The sequence below is a fragment of the Carcharhinus amblyrhynchos genome, chromosome 1 (genome assembly GCF_965287045.1).
Source record: "Carcharhinus amblyrhynchos chromosome 1, sCarAmb.v2.hapA, whole genome shotgun sequence".
NCBI classification, from domain to species: Eukaryota; Metazoa; Chordata; class Chondrichthyes; order Carcharhiniformes; family Carcharhinidae; genus Carcharhinus; species Carcharhinus amblyrhynchos.
In genome coordinates this window covers 95,931,427-95,948,984 of record NC_137324.1, presented here as the reverse complement: position 1 = coordinate 95,948,984, position 17,558 = coordinate 95,931,427, and the positions used below count along the sequence as shown (strand labels likewise).

The following is a 17,558-nucleotide window of genomic DNA, read 5'->3' as shown; positions in this document are numbered from 1 at the left end:
TTAATTAGAAGTGAAGGATAACCATGGCATTTTTCTTTTTGCTTTGTTGTCTGTCAAAATTCATCATTGATTAGCTGTTTATCTTGCTTACTGAGATCACTAGGTGTTTGGGGAAAGCTTTCTTAGGGGTTAGAAGTATGCACCATCATTTAGCTGTTGACAGTGAAATCCAGGCTATACTATTAGTTCTTATGTTAGAGTTTTGCAGATGACAAAATAAAAGGACTGGGTGTTGTGGTTGGCACCTTGAAAATATCAGCTTTTGAGATCTTGCCCAGGAAATGTGTTGTAGCTGTTCTGCTGCCTATACTGATCATTGGAGGTGTGGCAGCAACATGAACTCATCTATAAGTGGAGTTTCTTCTGTACATTCAGCAAGCTAATAGCTGCCTGAGTGAGGCCAGCTGAGAAATTCCATGGCTCTGAATTTTGTTTCAGCTGTGACTTGTGGCAGGTTTAAAAATCTTCTGTGCACGTGGATGTTGCAAGTTTTATACTGATTCCTAGTTAGTGTTTTTGTAGAACATGAGCTGTCCGTAATTGTCCCTGAATTGGCAATCTCACTGAAATGTGTTACTAAAACTGCATTGGAGAAGTTCAGCTTCCTTTTTTTATGTTAAACTTTGTTTTACACAAGTTACACAAGACTAAAAGACTGCTATCGTATAATGGAAGCTGTTCCAGAATCTATTGTATTCTTACATAGAATACCGATCCACCTTCTGCTTTGTTAGATATCATGCTAGTATCTAGCGTCTAGTAGCGCTTTTTTTTAAATATTTCTCACAATATGCATCTTATTTTGATATTCATTTTCTGACCAAATCATCTCAACATGTAAACATTTTGTAATGCTTTCTATTTCATCTCTGGGTTTGCTTCTGATTTCTCCTCTCTCTCTTCCCTTGTTTTGTTTATTTTTAAATGTTCTTTCTAATATCTGAATCCATATCCTGAAAGGTCATGTTGTTCTCTCTACAGGTACTGTTTCTAACATGTAGTATTTTGCTTTGTTGTCTTAGCAGCTCTGCTCTTGCTTCTGACTTCCACTTGCCTGTCTTCCCTTTCAACTACCTGCACTCCTATTCCTTTCCGTATCACTTTGGTTGCTATAATAATTCTTGTTGTGCAATTTCCCTTCCTTCTCCTCTGCTCCACATAGATGATTCCATATTATCATTGCAATGGAAGTTCTCCATCACTGATGCTCGGCATAGAGTGGAAGAGCAGATCTCTAATGCGAGAAGTAGTGAATGTTGGTGGGGGATTATTCACTCTGGAATGCAAAAGGAAGTGCAAACAATAACTAACTTGCAAAAAAAGGCACTTAGCAATAATAATGTTTTAATTATTTTCAGTAAGTTGATATTCATTATGAACAGTACTGTCCTTTAAATTACAAACTGTGCTGCAAATAATATGAGCAGAATTCCCAGAATGTGGCAATGTTAAGCTCAGAAGCACATAACCTGCTGAATCAAACGGTGGGATTTTCCTCCCTCTTTGCAGCATGTTTTGCAGCGGTTGGAGGCATTGTGCTGCTCGCTGGTGGTGGGATCTTGCAGTCTCGCTATTGTCAATGAGGTTTCCTGTTGAATGCACCCCTCACGTTGGGAAATCTGCAGTAGTTGGGGTTGAGGGGAGGGGGTGGATGCGCCATCGGCGAGATCATAAGACCCCACTAACACAAGCGGCTGCAAGATTCAGGCCTATGCTTTCACCTGGATATTGCATCAGAGCCATGGAACTTCCCAAAATAAATTGAGGAAAGAAGAATAGGAAAAAAATTAGATCTGCTGAAATTATCAATAATGTAATAGGATTAAAAACAAAAAATGCCAGAAAGACTCAGCAGATCTGGCAGCATCTGTGGAGAGGAAAGAAAGAGTTAATATTTCGAGTCCATATGACTCTTCGGAATATAGTAGAATTGTTAGTTGCTGATAAATTTAATCCTTGTCTGACTGAGGCTATATCATGCTGTTTAACAGGGCCCCAATTATTTTCTAATGTTCATCAGGAATTGTCTGTGGAATGAAACACTGGAAGTTTCACCTGCAGTCCAGTCCTCCTATCCATTTATTCAAATCCCCTTGAGCATTAAATTTCACTTTGCTGTTTATATTGGTTAATTCAAAACATTGAATAATTCAAACTTATTAGTACAAAAGCACAACCTTGATTTATCAGGGGTAAACAGTTGTAGTGTGCTAATGTGTTTCCGCTGGGTATTAATCAGTGGAGTGTTGTGCACTGTGGGGATTTAATTAACTGGAAGCTGTAGCAATGGCTCCAGTGATGTGAAAAGTACAAAGTTAGCAACTGAAGAAGTCAGAGTTGCTTAAAAGACTGAGGAAACTTGTGGATATTATATTCAACAAGAAAGCTGCAGCAGAATGTGAAACAGAAAGACAGTGGTTTGCTGCATGGATGTGCTGCCCTTGTTTTACACACAGCATGGTTCTGAGGCTTGTGAGCCCCTCTCTATTTAACTGGATTGTGAAAGCTTATATTAGATCCCTGAATAATTTTGATTTAAGAACTTAAGGAATAGGAGGAGGAATCGACTGTATGGCTTGTTGAACACGCTCCTGCCTTTCAACACAACCACAGCTGATCATCTGACTCAATTCCCTTTCCCACTTGTACCTCCAACTGGCACATATACTGTTAATTCTGGTCAACATCAAAGTGCCATAGCAGGAGTGGGAGGAATGGATCTTAAAATTGTGCACTCAAATATCAAAGGCAGAGCTAATATTTTCCATTCAGTGAATAAAATGCATATTTTTAGGAGGACTAAGAATTGGGTGATAATCTACACGAATGCCATCCCTTTACTTCTGAGACCTGTTTGAATCTATCAATTAGAGTTAGAAGGATTTGGGTGAAATTAATTTTGGTAGCCTTTACCAGATAATGCTCGCTCAGTATATCAAAAAGCTTTTCATAATGGTATTATGTTTTTCCATAACTGTGGCTATGGCGTGAAAACTTCATGCTGCTATATAGATATTCCCCATTAAAAGTGTGTTTTGATGGTGCTTTTTTAGTTGGGGTAGTTAGCAAACTAGGGAAATTCCTTGAATTGAGCTGCCTCCATTTTTACTTTAGTACAGTTAGTACACGTGCTCAGTCTTCTTTAAAACAAACTACTGCTTCCCTTTCTTGACCTTCCCAATCGCTGCTTCCCTCTCCCAACATAGTGGGAAAGTGAGAGGGAGGGAGTGGAGAGGCTTGGGGAGGGGGGAGTGGCAGAAGGGGTGAGGGGATGGAGAGGGAGAAAAGTAAAAAGAGTTAGTAAGTTAGAGGATTTCTGGACCAGTAGGTTAAAGACAATCAATAGGGATTGATGTAAAGAGTATAGGTCAGGATTTAACCCGCCCTGATCACATTTTTTTATGTGGGAAACTGATTTTCATTTAGCATGTTTTGGTTTAAAACACTTTTTTTGAGAAACACAAGTAGGTGTAGATGAGCAATTGCTGTCCTAAGATTTGATCTTTTTCCAGTTAAGAAATTGTAAGCAGAACTGTACTACAAATAATTTGTTTGTTTGTTTGACATAAACATTGAAACTGGATGCACAGGGGAAAAGATATCCCTTTCTCTTGATTGCTCATCTTGACAATGAAAACCCACTTCCCTATCCCACTCAGAATCAGAAAATAATTTCTCTCAAGAATTTTTCCATGTTTTCTGTATGATGAGAAATGTCCTTACTAGCTAGGCCACCATTCTGGAAGAGGTGGTCCTCTGTTGGGGAGTTTGTACTGTAGCTGTAGCCAGACAGATGGGAAGGACCTCCATTACCCCATCAGCCTGAGCTGTCGCTGGCTAGCCACCTCCTGGTTGCTCTGCTGTTTCCCAATGCTCCCAGATACCTGGGGACTAACTGCAAAATTGGAGTTGGCCCTTGACAATAAGCCTTAATAGGCTTTTAAAAGTGGCTTGTGGGAGGAATGGTGCAGAAAAATTAGGCAATTGGCTGGCAGCTAGAATTTTGTGCTCGTCTACATCTGTACTTGGTTTCATTGGGACTTAAACATTCAGCTCTTGGTGATTGACATTGGATTCCCTCAGCTAGAGTAATTTCTGTGCCTTTACAAGTGGTATTGAACGTATTTCATCAGGTGAAAGGGGTGGGGGGGAATCAGTAAACGGAAATGGACTGGATTTCCTTTCCCTTGTTTGACCTCCATGCATTGGGACTTCACGGGGTTCGGAGTCAATTTTTACGTCTCCCGAGACCCATTTTATATTACTGTGTTGCCACCTCTGGTGGGACGGTCCTGTTGGTGGAACAGGTCATAATCTGGTGGTGGAGGAGTCTGGGATACTGGCTGAAAGATATGATCATGCAAGCATGACAATGGCAAGTTGTTACTTGACTAGTCTGTGGAACCACCTTCTAATTCTGTTACAAGTTTCCAGATGTTAATGAGGAGGACATTGCAGGATCGAGCTTTACTCGTGCCCGACCCTGATGCTTGGGCCAATGCCGAGTGGTTTATCATGTTTTATTCTTGTACTGTGTGTGGTACAGCCAAGTGGCTTGCTTGTTTATTTCCGAATGGAGTTAAGAATCAACCACATTGTGGTTGATAGATGTGTACGTGATAGTCCTTTCCATTGTGAACGCCTGTGTTTATTATTATAATGGCGACTGCCTGTGTAACCATACCATATATGAGTTGCACTTCCGCATGTGCTGTAAGAGGACAGTGTAATTGCAATGAGACAAGTTTGTTATAGGCAGTTTATTAGAAATATTGACATCATTTATAATAGAATTGTAAGAATAAAATGAATGAATTCAAAATATGAACTGAATTACACACTGGTGTTCTACCATCTCACCTACTTATTTGAACAGGTGCCGGAGTGTGGCAACTAGGGGATTTTTTTTTTACAGCAACTTCCTTGCAACTAATATAAGCCTACTTGTGACACTTAATAAATAAACTTTACTTCCCACCCATCCCACCTCAACTGAAGTGCGCATTGAGTCTTGATTCCTTGTCTGCAGCATGGTGTAAAGTGTAGTAATGTATATACCTACTCTTACAACCTGTATCAGTTATTTTAAGATTATCTTCTTACCTCTAATCCTTTACTTTCAGAAAATTGCACTACATTGAACCCAGCGTGCCTGAATGAAGATGATCGACACTGTCTCGAAGCAATTCGAATGATACACAAACAGATGGACGATGACAATGATGGAGATGTTGATGTCGAGGAGAGTCATGAGGTACACAGAATTATCTAAAACCATTATTGCTGACTTTTGCAACTTGTGTTGTGTAATCTGCTTGTAAACTTTAATTTCCTTTCCCAACAGGCCTAATTTCACCTCGTTACCACTTTGACCCATTTGTAAAATTTTAGATCTTAAAAAATATTTGTTCCTTGATGCCTTTGAGGATAATTGCAATTCCCAGTATGATGCTGAGTCATGCATACTTAGAAAAGTTTGTGGTCCTGTGCTGAGTTACTTGGCTTCAGCCACAGACATGGTGAAACTTCATAATTGACCTCAGTGTCCCCAGGAAAGGGAGGAAAGAAAGCCACAAAATATCTTGCTCATTGTCCAATTAATTCATGCATAGGTATTCATTAAAGAGATTGAGCATGATATTGATGCTCTATTAGTTGTCAAGTGACTGATTTTTTTTTTATTTACATGTCAGGACGTACCACAAACCAAGCAAAACAAATTAATGAGGCAGTTTCGGCCAAATGTATTCCAACGATTACATTGATTATGAAGCCACTTTTCTATTTGTATATAAAAATTACATTGTAGTATGATAAACACATCACTAAATTTAGCCATGAACCCACAGGTTTTATCATAGAAACCCTCATAACTTTCCTCCCCAGATTATTCTAGGGCCTGATGATTTTACCAGAGGTGTCTAACCGGACTTCCTTGCTAGTATTTCTCAGGCTGTTGTGTATAATTCCCTTGTAACCTTTGCCAATGGGAGATTGTCCTATTTATACCTGATAAAAAAGCACATGCTTGGCAAAAGCTATTTCCTGCGGAAATAAATAAATGTGCATGTATCTAATTTCCACTCACTTGATTAAATTTCTGGATATTTCAGAAGTAAACAAAGTCAAACTATATCTCAGGAAAGTTGACTGGCAAGCAATATTCAGTTTTGTAACATAGATCTTATTTTTGGTGTCTTTTGGGACATTTTTTGTTTTTAACTAGGTTTGTGAATGCATTGACTAAGCTATGTTAAGTCAGTGTTTATGGAAGGAGAACTTTAAAAGTCACGAACTCTTATTTATTTAGTTTAATAGAGAACTTACTTCCTGTTGTTCATAGCCTTTACGTCACTTGCTCCCAACTCAATGCTTCTTAAGACTTTTCAGCTTTGACCCCTCCAGATCCACTCCAGATTCTGGATCCAGCCCAGAAATACTGAAGAATAATTTTAAAGTGTGGAATTATAAGCCAGATGTTACATTGCAATAAATACGGGTTAAATGTCACTCTACCAAATTTCCTCTTGTGTTATACATGGAGGGTGTCAAGACTTTGGGTAAAGGGACCAGGTTGGGAATGTGACGCAATAGAGAGAGGGATCAGTAGTGGTGGGGCAGATAGGAAGGAGGATGAAGCAGACGGATAGAAGAATGAAAGTGATGTAAGGGAAGGATAGAATGCCAGAGGATCCCGATTGTCATAAAGAAACAAAGCTCCGGCTATTTTAATTTGGCTATCACTTTGTTTCTGTTTGATTTAATTTAATATTGTCACATGTATCAGCATACAGTAAAAAGTATTATTTCTTGCACTATACAGACAAAGCATTCCGTTCATTGAGAAGGAAATAGGAGAGTGCAAAATGTAGTATTACAGTCATAGCTAGGGTGTAGAGAAAGATCAACTTAATGCCAAGGTAAGACCATTCAAAAGCCTGATGGCAGCAGGGAAGAAGCTGTTCTTGAGTCAGTTGATATGTGACTTCAGACTTTTTGTACCTTTTTCCCGGTGGAAGAGAGAATGCATGGGGGCCTTAATTGTGCTGGCTGCTTTGCTGAGGCAGTGGGAAGTGTGGACAGAGTCAATAAATGGGAGGCTAGTTTGCGTGATGGATTGAACTATATTCATAATATTTTGTAGTTTCTTGCAGTCTTGGGCAGAGCAAGAGCCATACCAAGCTGTGATACAAGCAGAAAGAATGATTTCTGTGGTGCATTGGTAAAAGTTGGTGAGAGTCGTAGCTGACATGCCAAATTTCCTTAGTCCTCTGAGAAACTAGAGGCATTGGTGGGCTTTCTTAACTATGGTGTCAGCATGGGGGGAAACCAGGACAGGTTGTTGGTGATCAGGACACCTAAAAACTTGAAGCTCTTGACCCTTTCTTCTTTGATGTAAACAGGGAAATGTTCTTTTGCTTCCTGAAGTCGATGTCAATCTCCTTCGTTTTGTTGTCATTGAGGGAGAGATTATTGTCGCCATACCAGTTCACCAGATTCTTTATCTCGTTCTTGTGCTCTGTGTCATCATTGTTTGAGATATCCCATTATGGTGGTGTTGTCAGCAAACTTGAAAATTGAATTGGAGGGGAATTTGGCCATGCAGTCATAGGTATATAGTAAAGGGCCGAAAACACAGCCTTGTGGGGCACCGGTGTTGAGGATGATCGTGGAGGAGGTGTTGTTGCCTATCCTTACTGATTGCGTTCTGTGAGTTAGGAAGTTCAGGATCCAGTTGCAGAGGGAGGAGCTGAGACCTCGGCCATGGAGTTTGGAGATGAGGTTCTTGGGAATAATACCATACAAAGGAACTGGAGAAAAAGGGGAAAAAAATCAACTGAGGAGAAAAGTGAGTGTGGGTTATGCATCAACCGAAAATAGGCTAACAGAAAGGAGAATGTGAGAAAGGAGTCTGAGTCAAATCCCAGAGGGAGCACTGTGTGTGGTGAGTCTGAGTTTGATACAACTTCGAGGCACAGATGTGATCATAAATTCATGAAACAAAGAGACGAGAGAGTGAACCATACAGAATGATGGTCACAAAGTAAGATTTATGATATATTAATGCTCCTGTCCCATTAAAACTACATATGCTGTAGACTAGTGTGATATATGTGACAACAATCTGATGCTGAAGGACATTTTGTAAGTCATGTACAGATAAATTTTGACCATAACTGTTAAAGTACCAGATCAGAAACCACAAAGTAAATTATGACTAGACCCCAACAGTTTTTCTGTTTGGTATTAATGTGAGAATAAGGTGTTTCACTCCAGCTGTAATTCTATTGATCCACTAGGAAGCTTTTATCAAATCAAACTTTATTTAACGTACAGTTTAATGATAACAAATCAGTTTAATTTGTACCAATTGAAATACTTGAACATGACAAGATACAATTCTTAATTGCTAACCTATCTTTATTAGTTCTAATTCAAACAATATTCCTCATATAGACTTAAATTCCTCTTCAAAATCAGTTAGCACAGGCTTATGTGCTTGTACTTGGGTGGCCAGACCTTGAGCTTCAGAACACCTCTGGAAAGAGACCTATTTCTCCTAGTAAGTTCCAGAAGAGCAACCTCTATACAGAGACACCTCTTATTTTTTTCAGAACCTGAAGTAATTGCCTGCTTTTCTCTATAAGCTTAGCTCCTCCCTGTGTGTAAGCACATGACTGTCTCTATCAATCGACTTAATCAAAACAGTACTCTGTAACCCCAGGGGAAAAAAAAACAAATAAGCAAGAAATGCATTAATTCAGGTTAAAACAAACACATCATTAGCCTGCATATGGACAGCATGGTGGCATAGTGGTTAGCACTGCTGCCTCACAGCTCTGGGGACCTGGGTTTGATTCTTGGCTTAAGTCAGTGTCTGTGCAGAGTCTGCATGTTTTCCCTGTGTCTGTGTGGGTTTCCTCTGGGTTGCTTCAGTTTCCTCCCACAGTCCAAAAGATGTGCTGGTTAGGTGCATTGGCCATGTTAAATTCTCCCTCAGTGCATCTGAACTGGCACTGGAGTGTGGTGACTAGGGGATTTTCACAGTAACTGCATTGCGGTGTTAATGTAAGCCTAATTGTGACAACAATGAAATAAACTTTTCTATGCATTCTCAGCATGTGAGCTGCCTGTTCTGCAAATAAATCTGTGTAAAACAGAGCTGAATTTTAACAGAGCCTGACAAGAAACATGATATAAATACATTTCTTAATGGCACAGTGTCACCACAATAAGAAAGCAGATATGATGGTAATACTTTTTATACAGAAGAACTTTGACATTTTCTTACTTAAATCACCTGGGAGTACTTTTCTCAGTTCCTTCTCTCTTACTGTTATCATTGGTTTCACTGTATTTGATCTGCCTCCAGAGAAAACCTTTAGCTTAAAATTATGTTTTAAGTTTAATTACTTGAGTTTAGTGGTGTATTAAATACAAATACCAACAGCCATGAATAGTATGTTCATACTATTCATTTCAATAATAGTTCATGTGAAATCCTTAAACTCCAAAAAATCTTGTCCTCTTTCCAAACGTTTAACTGATTTGAAACTTTTCATGTGGGCACAGGTTAAGTTCTGATAAAACAGGTCATGAATGCACCTGTGCTTACTGATTGCAGCAATGGGTGGAGGTAGAAATAGGTACCAAGTGTAGATAAATAGTGATATTGTCATAAGGCTCCATACCACCAGAAGGAAACCTTTGTTCAACTGCACTATACTTAAGCAGCCATTTCCTTTGGTTCTAAACTGTAATGTCAACCGATTCCTAAGGGGGGTTCAGAATACATTGCTGTCTCTATGCCAGTGACACAAATCTAAACTTTGAGACCTTTTTCAAGATGATTATTTATCACATTAAAGCAGTTTTGAATTCCAGTTAATGCTTTATGCCCACATTTCCTTTAAATGCACAATCAACAGCATTACTGGGGGGAAAAAAGTTGACTTTTTTTTTTCAAGTTTTCTTCCTGCTTCTTTTGATAGCTGAGACCTTTGCCAGGGTTTGGCTTCATAAATGTAAGCAGGCCTTTGATATCAAAATGACCGTAGAAGATGAATGTTATTAGGCTTTTTAACCACAGACGGCTTTGTAGCTGATTGCAATGTGTTCCCACCCAGTCGATCTTTCTGTAATGTCTATGTGTGCCAGCGAGAGGCAGTCAGAACTGAGATCTATGAAGGTGTTTTTCTTTCCTGTAGTCTTAGGGCTCTGAACTTGGCTGTCACACCGCACCTGTTGTCCATATTGGAATTAGAGTTACCATGGATTGCACATTAAACCTGAGGCTTTCTCAGTCTGTGTGGCCAGCTGTATTCCGTCTTTGCCTGGTTGCTTGGAGACGCACAAGAATGGTGCAGGATGACTTCAGTTGTCAGTATTTCTGATCTTGTTTTGATACCTACCTCTAAAGCCCCAAGTGATACTGGATACCTGTGTGGACTTTAATCCAATGCAAAATGATTTGGCTCACTGATGAAGTGTACCCTGTTGTGACATCAGATTGTTTCATTGCTCTAACGTGTATTTTTAGTTCTTTGCCATTATTCTGCTACAAGACTATAAGTAACAAGGAGCTAGCACAGTGTATATTGCTGTCTCACAGCTCCAGGCACCCAGTTTTGATTCCCAGCTTGGGGTCACTGTGTAGTCTCTCGTTCTCCTCGTGTGTGTGGGTTTCCTCCGGGTGTTTCAGTTTCTTTAACCATGCTAAATTCTTCCTCGGTTTATCTGAGCAGGTGTTGGAGATTTTTCATAGTAACTTCATTGAACCGTTAATGCAAGCTTACTCGTGACACTAATAAATAAACTTTTAAAAAAACTAACATTTTGAACTTTCCTGGTCTTTTATATTTGCAAGATGTTTTATTAGCTTGCTGGAAAACTTTCAATACATTTGAGAGTGCAAGTATGGTAATAGTCTTAACGTTGCACCCTGCTACGAATAAGTTGGTTTGTGATATGTAAAACTGGTTAGCAATCAGGAAGGATAGAGTTGGTTAAAACAACTACTTACTGTGCTGTTAAAGACCTCCAAATTGCAGCTTAAAATATTTGTGGCTTTAATGTGGCAAACTTAATTTTACCCCTCCAATACATCTTTCAATGTTTGTTTAACCATAAACATCCACACACTTCCTGTGTAACGAAGCTTTTTACTGGTAGGCCGCCTTCTATGCAGCCTTTCTGACTTGCATAGTGTTGTGTGACGTCTGCTTAAATTCCATGGGAAGTGCCACAATTTGGCGTGAGTAATTTCAGAAGTCTTAAATGCTTCAAGTATTTTGCTGCCGGTTTCTTCAGTAAACACCATTTAAAGATGTTTCATGGGCTATGTGCACATTGATTGTGTACTTTAGGCATTGAGTGGTTGGTTACCATGGAGATGACAGAAGCAGATGTAAGTTTGAGTTGTAAAGGTAATAAAGTAAGTGTCAATAACGTCTGTTGGAAAACGGGATAGCACTTTAACCAAAACACACTCGCTTCAGAGCATAGAAGGCTACAAGTTAAAGTTGTGGAGTGCCTTGGGACTTTGTTAATTACATTAAAGGCCCTGTATTAATACAAGTAGTAGTTGTTGATTTGGGACATTTCTGCTCTGATTAATGCAGTGAAAGCCTGCAGTGTTATGTTCATAGCTGCCATTAACCTGTTTATCGACGGCAATACCCGAACCTGGGCATGTCAGAGGTGACCTGTCTTTGCTTCCTCTGCTTCGTTGTTTGTTATAAATGAGATGGACTTTAGGCTGCTCTCAGCGAAGTTAAGGAAAACAAATACCATTCTTCTTATAGCTGTGAATGGCACATTGCCTATGTAATGTGCAATTCAGGTTCCTTTTGTGGCCTATTCTAATGAAAATTTTGATTGCTGTTCTGGCCTGAGTCTTTTACTTCCATCTCCCTTTATGTGACCTTCTCTTGGACCATCGTTTTGTGTGCTCTCCTGCACATCTCCTATCCCTGCCGCCTTCTCCTTTCTTGGATATTTTGACCCCAGCGTCTACCCTAACCCATCATCAGAGAGTGGGAGTAAATGGGATATTTTTGTTTTGGCTGGCTATGGGGTAGTGGAAGGATCAGTTCTTGAAACAGGTTTCCCTCCTGAACGAACCCTTGTCACCTGCAACCTTATTATGGATAATTGTTTTGAAACTTGGCTGATAGGTGAAGGGAATTTGCTCCTCACTAAGCATTGTCTATTGGGCTATACTCCCTTCTATCTGCTCAGTATGAACTTCCGTTGATGACAACAGCAACCCTTGGACCAAGTCACACCTTGGTATCTCCCTATCAGTCTTGCAATTTCACCGTCTTTGAACTCCATCCCTATTCCACTGCCCTGAGCTCTCTTTTTAAAATAAGACTGTATTGGTCTTTCTCCCTATAGCTGTATCTGAGTTTCTCCGATACCCACCCTCCCTTTCTCCTTTAACCATTTGTATAGAGCCCAGTGTTTGCATACGTCCTCTGTAGCTGTCGCTTGGTCAACCGCAGGATGGCACAGTAGATAGTAGCACTGCTGCCTGACAGGGTCAGGGACTTGGGTAACTGTGCAGATTCTGCACATTCTCCTCGTGTCTGTGTGGGTTTCCTCCAGGTGCTCCAGTTCACTCCCACAGTCCGAAAAGACTTGGGGATTTTCACAGTAATTTTATTGCAGTATTAATGTAAGCCTACTCGTGACAATAAAAAATAAATTTTAAAACAACCTTATTTCCACATTTGATGCCATTGTTTCTAGAAAAGCTGTCACTATCTCTGGTTGTGTTCCTTAGCATGGCTATGATTTTTGCTGCCTCTTGTCCAAGTAGCGTCGACATGAGTGTTTCTGGTGCAAAGTTGGCTGGATTCAGCAGCTTTACTCCACTATCAAAACCACCTCTTTTGAAACCGCTGTACCATCCCTTCCACTGTATATTTAAAAAAAAAACTGAAGAGCTCATGGCGTTTTTATAATAAAGCTGGAGAATAACTGACTGGCTCTGCTATTTTTCCATTCTTTCCAGTGTCCAGCCCCTGCTTCCTTAACTCATTCTACAAACTGCTGACTAATTGGCTTCCCTTCCTAGTCTTCAGGATAGCTGACATTGTTAAGTTTTAAAGTTTTTTTTTCTCACCATTAGCTCCTGTTCAAAAATTAGCAGATTTTGTCCAAAAATTTATCCAACTTCCCTTTCCTCTCTGAAGTTTTGAATATATTTTTGCTTCCCAGGTTAGTGTCCAACTCTCCTGCAACTCTCAATCTTTCCATTTGTTACATGGCCAAAGTGTTGATAACCAAAATAGCACATAACATTCTATGATCAAGTTCCCCTTTCTTTCCTCCTCACCCTCTTTGGAGCTTTTTCACCAGCCATCTTCTTCCAATGCTGCCACCTCCGTTTGGTTCCTTCTCTACACTGGCTGCAATCATATATGTACTTCTAGTTGGAGAACGGCCAGTTCAGTTGGCTGGGTGGCTGGTTCATGATGCAGCACCAAGCCAACAGCATGGATTCCCGTACTTGTTGAATCCTTCTCAACCTTGTCCCTTGCCTGAGATTTGCTGACCCTTGGTTAAGTAGCCACCCGTCAGCTCTCCCTGTGAAAGGGAACCTGTGGTCATCTGAGATCATGGTGACTTTTCTTTTACTTTTCGTCTACCCCTAGCAATGGCTTCTTCTTCCATCCCTCACTTGCATCTCAGAAGTCCCACAAGGGGACGTGCCAGACTTTTCCTTGTCACTATGCTGTTTTTTGGTGATATCCACCAACCCTCAATCTGCTTCTCCTTACCTTTCTACTATGCAGCAATGGACCCTCAAATATTCAGCAGCTACGCATTCAAAACAACTGTCTTCGTCTTTACACCTGAACTCCATACAACCGGCCAGTCCTTGACTGGATTAGATAGTTTGTAACCTTGACATCCTGGGCAACTCTGGACTTCTAACCCAATTTCCTTATCATTACAATGACGTATTTCTCTGTAGCACCACCCTTCTGTAGCTGCTCAGCATTTCTGCCATGGAGATTCTTCCTTTATCACCTTTTTGCTTAACCACTGTTGAGTATTTTCCTGTCTAATATCCCATCGCCCATCTTCTGTCAATCATACCTCATTCAAAGTTCTGTTGCTCTGGCAAGCTTTTACTTGCCCAGCTTTGTTCTTTTTGATCCCAGTCTCATCTGAAAAATTAATTCTTGTGCTTGAATACCACCTTTATTATTTATTGTTAGTGTCACAAGTAAGCTTACATTAACACTTCAATGGCGTTAGTGTGAAAATCCCCTAGTCGCCACACTGCGGCGCTTGTTTGAGTACACTAAGGGAGAATTTAGCATGGCCAATACACCTTACTAGCACATCTTTTGGAATGTGGGAGGAAACGCACACAGATACTAAGAGAACATGCAGACTCCACACAGACAGTGACCCAAACCAGGAATTAAACCCAGGTGTCTGGTACTGAGAGGCAGCTGTGCTAGACAGTATGCCACCATGCTGTCCACACGCGCGCACACACCTCACTTGTAATAATAATCAATGCTGCAGCTTCTCAGAACCCTCAGATTCTCTGATTCCAACTTCCTTTCTTCACGCCATCATTAATGCTTCCAGAGTTTTGAGACCAAAATTGCCTCCCTAAATCTTTCTGCCAATCCATTTCCCTCCTCTGCATTATGCCAGCGTATTCTGCCATCTCAGCTGTTCAGATAGGGTGCATATTCGTATATGCCAGCAAAGCTGTCAAGAAAGTATTGATTGTCTGGTGTTGTTGATCTTCAGTGCAAAGTGGAGTCATCGTTCACACAGGTAGCTTTTGCTGAAGAGGGTGATGAGGAAGAAATGGAGAATCTGCATTACGGACTGGAAGCAGCAGGCACACATGAGTAACGACTTATTATAGTTCAGAGATTTGGCACCTGAGCAAATGTTGAAGATGATCAGAACACCAAATATGGAAGTCAAAATCAGATGCTGCACATTTTCATCTGCTGTAGTTGCACATTGGCAGAAGTGATGATTTCTCTTCATTCCTGTCTTGATTACTGGCTGTGTAGACATCAGTGCCAACTAGGACAAGAGTTTAGCAGCTCGTTGAGAAACATGTGCATTTGCAGAGTAGCAGCAGCTTGGGAGAAGAAACCTGCTGTTTTGAAAGTCTTTTGGTTAGAGAGCTGGAATGGAAGCAGAGCCTGGAACAGCAGCAACAGTGCAGGATTGGGAGTTGGGGAAAATAACAGTAACAAATCAGTATCAGGTACGAGTGGACCTTTGTTTCATAGGAGCATAGAACATGGCTCACCCAGCAACAGCATCCTTTTGTGCATTTGTAATAGTCCAAAATACAATTTATTGACAAGATGTTTTCGTTTCCCTTGTAACCTATTAAAGATTGTTCCAATAATTTACCAGCCTTTTCTTTTAAATGTTTTATCCACCTTTCTAATTTTGTATGCTCTTAATTTGTAAACACAACCCCTTGTACTGAAATAGTGCATATTACAGAAAAGTCATCTTCAATCTCATTTGTCCAAACCAGTTATAACTTTAAACAGTTAGATCATTTTCCCTTCACAGGCTTCACTTTTCTCATGAAAGGTCTAATGTAATCAATGTTTCCTTGGTTATTATTCTCTTAATTTCTCGATTCAACTGTGTTACCATTATCAGTAACTCTCCCCTTCCTATAACTGCATGTTCTCTTTTGAAATGTGAAGATCAGAACTGCACACAATACTCGAAGGATGGTCCCACCAAGACCAGATACAGCTGTTAAGCAAATTCTTGGGATTCATATTTTATTTCCCATCTTATGCATTCTGGCATTCTGTTTGGCCTTGAATGTCCGCAGAAAACTGTTTCTTTCCTGCTCCAATGCTTCAAGTACACTGCCTTTTTACTCAAGATCCAAGTTAACCTTTCCTCTGCTAAACCTTGTAACCGTACATTTCCCTGTATTAAATCTTGCCTTCAATTTCTCATACCCACTGATTGGGCCTGTCTGTACCCTTTTTGGAGTTGTATGCCATTAAAGTCACTGTACCTCGTTTTACATTTTCTGAAACTTTGCATGCCATTCTTTCATCTAAATCATGAATAAGGACCCTTAAATGATGGAATCCACTGGAGACTGACTGCCAATCATTTACCTGCCCATCCACGACTGCCGCCTACCAACTATTTGCCAGTCCATTTCAATACGTTTTCATCCATTCCACAGGTTTGTGACTTATGAAACTGCCTATTGTATTATAAAAGTAAATTATGCAAACCTTATATTGTGCTCCCAATACCAGCATGCTTGCACTAAATACTCTGGAAATATGGCAATTATAAATCAATATTAGAGGTACCAACTAGAGAGGATGCAATATTAGATCTCCTATTAGGAAATGAGTTAGGACAGGTGACGGAAGTGTGTATAGGGGAACAGTTTGGTTCCAGTGATCATAATACCAGTAGTTTCAACTTGATCATGGATAAAGATAGATCTGGTCCTTGGGTTGAGGTTCTAAACTGGAAAAAGGCCAAATTTGAAGAAATGAGAAAGGATCTAAAAAGCATGATTGGGACAGGCTGTTCTCTGGCAAGGATGTGATTGGTAAGTGGGAGGCCTTCAAAGGAGAAACTTTGAGAGTGCAGAGTTTGTATGTTCCTGTCAGGATTAAAGGCAAATTGAATAAGAATAAGGAATCTTGGATCTCGAGGGATATTGGAACACTGATAAAGAAGAAGAGAGAGATGTATGACATGTATAGGCAACAGGGAGCAAATAAGATGCTTGAGGAGTATAAAAAGTGCAAGAAACTACTTATGAAAGAAATCAGGAGGGCTAAAAGAAGACCTGAGATTGCTTTGGCAGTCAAGATGAAGAATAATCGTAAGAGCTTCTACAGGTATATTAAGAGCAAAAGGATAGGAAGGGATAAAATTGGTCTTCTTGAAGATCAGAGTGGTCGGCTATGTATGGAACCAAAAGAAATGGGAGAGATATTAAATGAGTTTTTTGCATCCATTTTTACTAAAGAAACTGGCATGGAGTCTTTGGAAATAAGGCAAACAAATAGGGAGGTCATGGAACTTTTACAGATTAAAGGGGAGGAGGTGCTTGCTGTCTTGAGGCAAATCAGAGTAGATAAATCCCCAGGACCAGACAGGGAATTCCCTTGGACCTTGAAGGAGACTTGTGTTAAAATTGCAGGGGCCCTGGCAGATACATTTAAAATGTCGGTATCCGTGGGTGAGGTGCCGGATGATTGGAGGATAGCTCATGTTGTTCCGTTGTTTAAAAAAGGCTGAAAAAGTAATCCGTGAAATTATCGGCTGGTAAGTTTGACGTCAGTAGTAGGTAAATTTATTGGAAGGAGTACTAAGACATAGGATCTACAAATATTTGGATGAACAGGGACTTATTAGGGAGAGTCAACATGGTTTTGTGCGTGGTAGGTCATGTTTAACCAATCTATTAGAGTTTTTTGAGGAGGTTACCAGGAAAGTGGATGAAGGCACAGCAGTGTCTACATGGACTTCAGTAAGGCCTTTGACAAGGTCCTGCATGG

General features: G+C 40.2%; 1 protein-coding gene across 1 annotated transcript in view; it reads left to right on the top strand.

Moving 5' to 3' along the window:
- The window catches only part of stim2b (stromal interaction molecule 2b), a 128,618-nt gene that overhangs the window by 26,541 nt on the left and 84,519 nt on the right, over nt 1-17,558 (top strand). The window contains exon 3 of the mRNA XM_080189133.1: nt 5,124-5,254. Coding sequence (XP_080045259.1) covers nt 5,124-5,254 — 131 coding nt within the window. The remainder of the gene's footprint in view (nt 1-5,123; nt 5,255-17,558) is intronic.